This window comes from Myotis brandtii, unplaced genomic scaffold, assembly GCF_000412655.1.
Source record: "Myotis brandtii unplaced genomic scaffold, ASM41265v1 scaffold17, whole genome shotgun sequence".
Taxonomy (NCBI): domain Eukaryota; kingdom Metazoa; phylum Chordata; class Mammalia; order Chiroptera; family Vespertilionidae; genus Myotis; species Myotis brandtii.
This window is the reverse complement of record NW_005356259.1, coordinates 6,571,272-6,579,712: the sequence shown is the minus strand read 5'-3', so window position 1 is coordinate 6,579,712 and position 8,441 is coordinate 6,571,272. Positions and strand designations below refer to the sequence as shown.

Sequence of the window (8,441 nt, the reverse complement as noted above, 5' to 3'; positions counted from 1 at the left end):
CTCAGGCAATAACAAAAGAGTGCGTATGTGCCAGCAAAGTCGTGGAGGCCATTTACCCGATATGCTATTCCATACATAACCCTATACTGTATACATTATGAGTCAATAAAACTTTACAATTTTTAATTATAACCCTGTGTTTTCTATCAAAATTACTTCTTGCGTGAATTTTGGGACACCCTTTATTAGAATCTTGCAGAAGAATCTCTGCTAAAACCCAAAGTTTCAAAACCACTGATGTAATGGGCAAAAAAGACTGGAGTTTTGATTCTAAGTTCATTCTTAACTTGGTACATAGGTTTGAATCAGATATTTTGACTTATATCTGTCACCAGATGTCACATAGGACATCTGAAAAATGTCATAGTTGTATCATAATAATGATCACTTGCCTCAATATGCCATCCTTGGCAGTGGCTCCCCAGGATGTTTTATGAGCAGTTATGTATTCTCTTTAAGTTTAGCAATTTCTGAAAGTTCAGATATGTACCCCGAAATCACTGTTTTTGTCAAAACCCACTCATAAAATTTATTGCAAACAAAGGATATCAAATAAGCTTCATCTCATTTGATCAGTTGTGGCTTTCCTGGTGAATTTAAGAGCCTACCTAGGCTCTATGAGAAAGTGATGTGATTGACTGGTGATGTCTGCTATGGGAGCAGGAGCTGGAGTGGGTAGCACAGTGGCCATATACATCCCTACTCTATTTTTAAACCTTTATCATAGATTTATATTCTTCACCCCATATGATTCTTGTGCTGACAGAGTTCCATTTGCTTTGTAGGGCAGACATTTATTTTATCTCTTCTCTCACCTCCTCTTTAAGTTGTAGTTCTGTATTCCAAAATGCCATTTGATCTAACCTGACCGACCCTGTCACTGAGCTGTGCCCTTGCTCCAGATGCTCTTCTTTCACAGCAACACCACTTTTCAAACAATCAAATTCTCCTATTTTTTTTTTAATGAGCAGGTGATTCTCCCCCCCCTTTTTTTCTTTATATATTTTCCTTTTTAAAAAATACTTTTTTTATTGATTACAGAGAAGAAGAGAGAGATAGAAACATCAATTGGCTGCCTTCTGCATGCCCCCCACTGGGGACTGAGCCCAAATCCTGGGCATGTGCCCCAACCGGAAATCGAACTTTGATCTCCTGGTTCCTAAGTTGACACTCACCCACTGAACCACACCAGCTGGGTCATTTCTCCTTATTCTTAAAAACTCGAGACAAGTACTGCTTCTTTCCAGGTAGTCACTGCTGACTACTTCACGTGCCACTGACCTCGCTTTCACTGAGCAAGTACACATCTTCAGGTGCCTGTCACACCATTTAGCCATTAATTACGTTCTGTCTTGTTCACGACAGAGACGCCTTGTATCTCATGCCCATACAATCTCAGACATGGCAATCAGTCACACGTTGGTTCCTTTGAGGATGAGAAAATCTCCCATGAGATGAAAGGAAATTAAGTTCATCTCCCCCTTTTTTGTTGCAGTTTTCTCGCATGAACAAGGAATGGTTCAAATGACTGTGAAAGACTACCTGAGGTAGGTGGCAGAATCAGTGTTGCTTCCGTCCAGTATTTTACGGCCACGTCTCTCATGACGGAAGTACAGTGAGGATGGTTCTTAATAATGACATGGATCCTGGGATCTTGTCACTGGTTGAGCCCCGGTGCTGCAATGTTTTTGGGAGCCTTGAGAGAAGTACAGGTTCTTAAAATGTCATGAAGGAGTGAGCAAATTATATCAACAAATTCTGACTTGGGGGGATTTAATTAAAACATGCAGAAATGGCATTCTACTATAATTCAGCTGTTTACAGGACCTGTTCATAAAACAGTTATATTCATAGTTCATATTGCCAATATTATTGACCATCATGCTATAATTTAAATCTTATAATTTCCAATGTTAGGTGGAAAGCAGTGAAAGTGACCCCAAGCAGCAGCATCCACATCACCTGAGAACTTAATAGGACAGATTTTTGATCCCCAACCCAGACACTTTGAATAGGAAAACCTAAGGGTAGAGTTCAGAAATCGTGTTTTTGTAAGGTCTTCACATAGTCCTGGGCACGCTCTGGTTTAAGGACCACTGAACTAGACTATGAGCTTTTATAGGTCAAGAGAAGCAATTGAACAAAGAGGCAGGGCTCACCGATTCTTACTAATAATGGACAGGATTAAGGCAAATTCAGCTGTGCACACAGGATACCTTGGTCTCCTTGGGAAAACTGTTATCTACATTGTATTCTTTGATAAATTTCAATTTTATGCCAACTGGCTGTTGTATTTGATGAGACTAGTTGCAGCTGTAATTTAGATGAGGTATCTACAAGTCAACTACATTATGACAGGGTTCCATTCTGTTTGGAAATGCTTTCTTTTTAAAATATGTTTTCATTGATTTTAGCTAGGAAGGGAGAGGGAAAGAGAGATAGAAACATTGATCAGAGAGAAACATCAACATTAATCAGCTGCCTCCTGCACAGCCCCTGCTGGGGATTGAGCCCACAACCTGGGCATGTGCCCTGACCAGGAATCGAACCAGTGACCTCCTGGGGCATGCTCAACCACTGAGCCACACCGGCCAGGCTGCAAATGCTTTCAAATGACCTGCAGTGCAGGTCTCTTTGGATAGAGGGATGCTGGTTTTTGAGGCCATAAAGGAGAGTGTTACTGTTGCGTGTGGTTGGCCCTGAGCCTAGAGACAGCACTCAGAGAACACTAACCATGCCCTAGGAAGTCCTTCATGGTGAGAATGAATGTTGAGTCGCTTCAGTGGCTGCTGCCTCTACCTCTTTCATAACAAAATTTTAACTTCCTCGAGAAAGTCAGAGCCTAGCAGGGATCATTCCTGAAAGGTTCCCCAGTGATTTGCCATCTGTCAAAAGTGAGACATTCTGTCACCTTCATAATGAGCACTTGTGGGCACCTGACACTTAAATCCCCACACCTTCTGTAGACAGCACTCCCCTCCGCCGCCGCTGCACTCCTTCTTCAAAGGCATGGCCCCTGTGGGGTTATTAGGAATGACCAGGAAATGCAAATGTGTGCTCTGGAAGGGAAAGGCTCTCAATGCCCCCCCCCCAGGGGGATGATCTAAAGGGACCCATCTCATCGTTGCTACCCTCTTGCCCTAGATCTCTGCACCAATGTTCAGAAACTCCCACCCTATCCAGAGGGACCAGCTTCAACTCGTGCCATTCTGCTGTGAGTATACCACAAAGGTATGTGGTTTCCAGGCACTTCACATCCAGGAAAATCACCCCAGGCAACAGTGGATTTCAGGAATCGATAAGTAGGCACTTGAGAAATTCATGAACGGGTGGAGGAGAGAATGAGTGAGGATTTCTAAACCCCAACTTGCAAGAGGAGTATAAAAGGGTCAGTGAAATAGGCTAAATATCTGTCAATGGAGAAGTGGTCATATAAGTTATTGGCTCCCATTTTATGGAAATCTGTACAGTGACAAAAGGAGTAGGTAGTTGTGTATATATACTAACTTAAGATCTTCAATTCATATTTTAGTAGAAAAAAGGCATGATGCCAAAAGATACATAGAGTATGTTACTATCTATAAAACAAATGTGAAAACTATAAAGCATGTATGTTACAGCATAAAGACATTCATATTTTTTACTGCAGCATTCCTGAGTGGCTGGAATTTGGGGAAAAAGATCCAGTGGACATTCTGTTGGATCTGGGGTTTGGTGCTGACGAGCCAGACATCTGCACACAAATTCCAGCCAGATTCCTGGGTTGTGACTCAGCAGCCACAGGGATCAATATCCATGTTTTTCTTGAAGCTCAAAAGCAGCGAATGGACATTGAGAACCCTAACTTGTATGGTAAGTGAGGACCACATGGCATCCAAGTCCTACCGACGGCAATTGTTACAGAGCAAGGGCTCGCTGCCCAGTGCACATAGAAGCCAATACTATGGCACTGGCTTTTAAGAAAAAAAATCTTTATTGTAAGATCAACCAGCAAGAAGATAAGAGGCAGAGCTCAAATCTGTCTTCTGATCCAGGGTTCAAAGAGAGATTAACAGGGTTCAGGGAAACCTGCTGGCATGCAAAATCACTGGGGGTGGGGGGTGGGGAGAGGGAAGGGGCAGGGGCAAGTTTCAACTGGAGGGCCTTGGAGCTTGGCTGGTCATTGTAAAATATGGTAAAGGCTTCAGCACCCAACCTCCCTGGACAGCAGACCCTTCACTTCTGAAAGGATTCTGGTGTTCAGGTTCCAGTTTTGTTCCGTGGGGTGGAGAGACTTTGGTCAAAATCCTCTCCTCTGCACATGCTTTGACCAAATGCGGTTTTGTTCAGTTGTCCCTGAAAAACATCCCAGTATCTTGTTAAAATAAGATCAGTTTGAGCTGGTTCTGCAGTTACACAGTGAGCGGGGAGGTGAGCCACAGTATGAGGAGAGATGGTCTGGGAGATGTGTACAGTGGCAATCCACCCCTCCTGTCATAGCTGAAACAGAACAGCTTATATCTGTATCCCTCTACATGTCCACTGCGGGGTGGTGCATATGTTGGGGGAAGGGAAATATGTTCCATGTTGTCTTTATTCACGAACTTGGCCCACCTGGAAGATCACTAGTTGTAATGACGGAGAAAAGGTGGACCTGGAATTTGGATCCAGGCCTTTTGACTCCACGCACCATGATTTTTCCATACTCTCAGGTGGCAATAGATGGAGAGGATGGAGGAGAGGATGAGGATATCTACTGCCTAAAGCAGTGGGAGAAACTCAAGTTCATCTTGTATGAAAGAGCTGGGTTTACTTTTTGACAATTTAGTTTAATTCACAAGATTGAACTCAAGATACATCTTTGCCTGTCGATGTTATGGATTAACACACCATTAATTATTGGCATATATGAATCTATCTAGTATGCGTGTACAACTAATAACAAAAGGTATTCACTTCCCCCATAACTTTATATAGAGGAGTCACCTTCATAATAATTAGTAGCATGTACAGAGAAAAAAATGAGTTTCTGGAGCTTCAAATCCTTCTCATCTTGAAAAATCACATGTGTTAACCAACCTCTCCATTTCTGACAACTTCAATGCAGTTTCATTACAAAAACCCAGCCTAAAAATTGTGCTTTCTATATCGTTCAGGCCGTTTCCGACAGCTGGAAATCCTGGGTCAGGTGGCCAATGCCTTCTCATCTTTGCTGAATGATGTTAGCACCTGGCAGAGCAAAGCTGAAGAGAAAGACGAAGAGGAAAATATGCAAAGAACTTCAGTGAGTGGAGCCGAAGGACATCCAGGAAGAGAGGGGGAACTTTTCAGGAGAGCCTCGAAGCAGATCAGGAGCGACGGTAGTTCAGAAGTGTCAGGGTCTCTGAAGAAGAGAGAACATTTTTCCAGCACCTGTGCAGGACCAGGGGGATGTGCAATAGAATCACCAGCTGTGACAGACAACCTTGACCAAAGTCATTTATCTCCTTCGGCCGAGCATTGGTCTCTCCAAGCCTGTGATGACTTGATACCTTGTCGTCCTCCCAGAGCTCTTCTGAAAAGGCGCTGGCCTTACTCACCCAAGCTAGCCAAGCAGACTCCTCCTTCCTATGTGTCTGAGGGGTCAGTCAAGGACAGAACTCGGAAAGAAAATGTGATTCAGACTAACAAGCTCAAGAGCTTATCTGGGGTGAGGAAGGCACCAGACTCCTTCGAAATGGAAGAGGTCAGTGTTGTCTGTACTTTGCGCTCAACTTCTAAGGGAGATAACCCTCATCAAGGCACCTTTTGCCTTTCAGCCCTCATTTAACCCCTTCATCTGTCAGCCCCGCGGCATTAGGTCTTATGTTCCAAACTCCTGTTTACTCTGGGACATTTAAGGTCATTCTGGTTGCTTCAGTCAGAACTAAATGATATGAAACCAGCCGTTGGTTTCTCCCATCCCTTTTCTGGTCCTTGTTCTCAGTTGAATCCACAGGTCATTTCTCACTGTTGCTCACTGTTTTATTATGCATCTCAGGATGGTTTTCTCTACTCTTTCCACATTTCATCTTCTTCGGGGGTCCGTTCAACTACTTCCCACTCAGTGAAATTCCTCCTCTGTATTCTCATAGCCTCGGCAGGGAGAGCTTGTTGAGGTAGAGATTGTGTGTGTGTGTGTGTGTGTGTGTGTGTGTCAAGGACGTCTGCCCCCCCACCCCCCACCACCGCACCAGTTCCTAGAGGACCAGATTTTGTCATCGAGGGGATGTGTCTTTGAAATATTTCCCCAAAGATGACTAATGCAGGGCCTTAGACAAAGAAGCAAGATGGGTTTGTTTTTTATTTTTATGGGATCAGTATTTTGTTAGTTCGCTTTGGGATTTATTGACAGTCACATAGCTTGACTCCCATTTCACATATCTCCTTTGCTTTTTCCTCCCACCTTCATACATTCATGCTAATTTTCACCCTATTTAGATGGCATGGCTACCTGCACTTCTCAGTCTCTTAAAAAATATGTATATACACATTTTCATTATTTTCTCTATTCTTTAATATAATTACAAAGAAAGTACAGAAGAGCATGTCCCACCCCTCTTTTCATGTCAAATTATCCAGTAGTGGAGGAGGATATTTACTTGTAAATCCCAAGGTTGGCCACCTCTCCTTTGAGCCATCTGCTGTGAGGCATGCACTCTGATAAGCTCCGGGGAACAAACTCCGCCCTAAAGGGAACCACAGTGCAGGGATGGGCACAGAAACCAAGACAGTGACAGGTTACTGATACACTTCTCTGTCACTATAGAGACAGGTTGGGGTATCTGGGGAACAAGATAATGAGATTGATGCATTCTGGTGTCTCAGGTCCAGAGCTTTGAAGAGGAGATTGGTGATCACCCTGACCTGACTTCAGGAGCTAAAGGTAAGAATTCGTCAAGGTGTGCAATTTCATCAATGGTCTTTTCAGAGAATGTAAGTAACTGCTATTCAACTTCCTTAAAATGTAGAACTTACTCATTGTCAAGGAGATGCCACATGTGTTACGACTACTATCTACTACCACTGCATGTTCTACCTGCTACTATTAAACTCTCACTAGCAATGCAAATGTACAAGTAAATTTCAAAATATTTACTACAGAAATGTTCAGTATCAGTGGGGCTTGTCTACCATTAACTCTGTGTGAGGCGACCAGGATAGTGGAATGGATTTCACATAGGACTGGGACTAACGGAGGGAATACGTTCTTACTTCTGCCAACTGCTTAATGTTGTACACGTCATATCACGTCACTGGGCCTCAGTTTTTACATGTTATAAAGAGATAAGAACAAGTAATTTTTTAAGTTATCTGCCAGAACTTATATCCTAAATTAAGTGATTATGTGACCTTCATGTGAAACTCTCAGGTGAAACAAGTTATCTAGATATAACTTTGGGGTCATCTCTTAGGTCAGTGGTCGGCAAACTGCGGCTCGGCAAACCAAGGCTCGAGAGCCACATGCGGCTCTTTGGCCCCTTGAGTGTGGTTCTTCCACAAAATACTGGCTCTTCCACAAAACACTGACTTCTGCGCATGGGCCACCCAGTTTTAATCGCACTGTACGTGCGCGCCCGCATGTGGTATTTTGTGGAAGAGCCACACTCAAGGGGCCAAAGAGCCGCATGTGGCTCGTGAGCTGCGGTTTGCCGACCATGGTCTTAGGGGGTCTTATAATGTCCTGGACAGCAGGGGAGGCAGCCTTTCTCTATTTCTGGTTCCTATGCCCTTGTTCAGCTATCATTGTGATTCAGCATTTCCATAATCCTATAATAGAGCGAGAAGTAGACAGAAATTAGTGAAGCAAAATAAAGCAGATGAAGCTAGTATATGTCCTGGAAGAAAATATGCTAATTTTAATTTAATTTAGTGTGGTGTCAAACACATCTTTTTTATTACAAAGTGTATGTATGGGCCTCATTTTGCTAAATGCTGTTTAGAAATTATGCATTAGTAATTATAGGGTCCTGCTGATTACATAAATTGTTATCCTGCTCTTTGAAGTAATTACCACATAACCTGCATTGAGGTTTTTAAGATAAAAATAAGCATCTGTTTTCCATCTAATTGAATGCTTCTCAAGGAAGCTAGAGGTTCTCTTGCCAATAGGAGCTGCATTCCTTGACATTCAATTAAGAGTTCTGCTGGTATCATCTAAGTCACCCCAATCATTAAAAAAAATGATTTGGAAAGTTAGGCAACAGTACTAATCTACATTTAATCTCAAATTTAGAGAGCAAAGTAGTATGGGTAAAGGTTGGCCTAGTGGAGAAATCTGAATAACAATTAAAGCAAATGTAATTTCATTACTTTCACAAACAGTATTGTTAACCCAAGAAGAAATAGGACTAAAATAAGAAAAAAATAAGTAAAACTAGTTCAATTAATAGAGATAGAGGGAAATTATTGATATATATAGGAGTGAATTACATATATAGCTA

The 8,441-nt window shown here is 42.5% G+C and overlaps 1 protein-coding gene across 2 annotated transcripts in view; it reads left to right on the top strand.

Annotated features, from left to right (window-relative positions):
• CCDC129 (coiled-coil domain containing 129) overlaps window positions 1-8,441 on the top strand; it is a 62,973-nt gene that overhangs the window by 22,218 nt on the left and 32,314 nt on the right. For both annotated transcript variants that reach the window (XM_005862993.2, XM_014536986.1), the window contains 5 exons: window positions 1,496-1,547; window positions 3,145-3,231; window positions 3,650-3,852; window positions 5,136-5,704; window positions 6,826-6,883. In XM_005862993.2, the coding sequence (XP_005863055.2) occupies window positions 1,496-1,547; window positions 3,145-3,231; window positions 3,650-3,852; window positions 5,136-5,704; window positions 6,826-6,883 (969 nt within the window). The remainder of the gene's footprint in view (window positions 1-1,495; window positions 1,548-3,144; window positions 3,232-3,649; window positions 3,853-5,135; window positions 5,705-6,825; window positions 6,884-8,441) is intronic.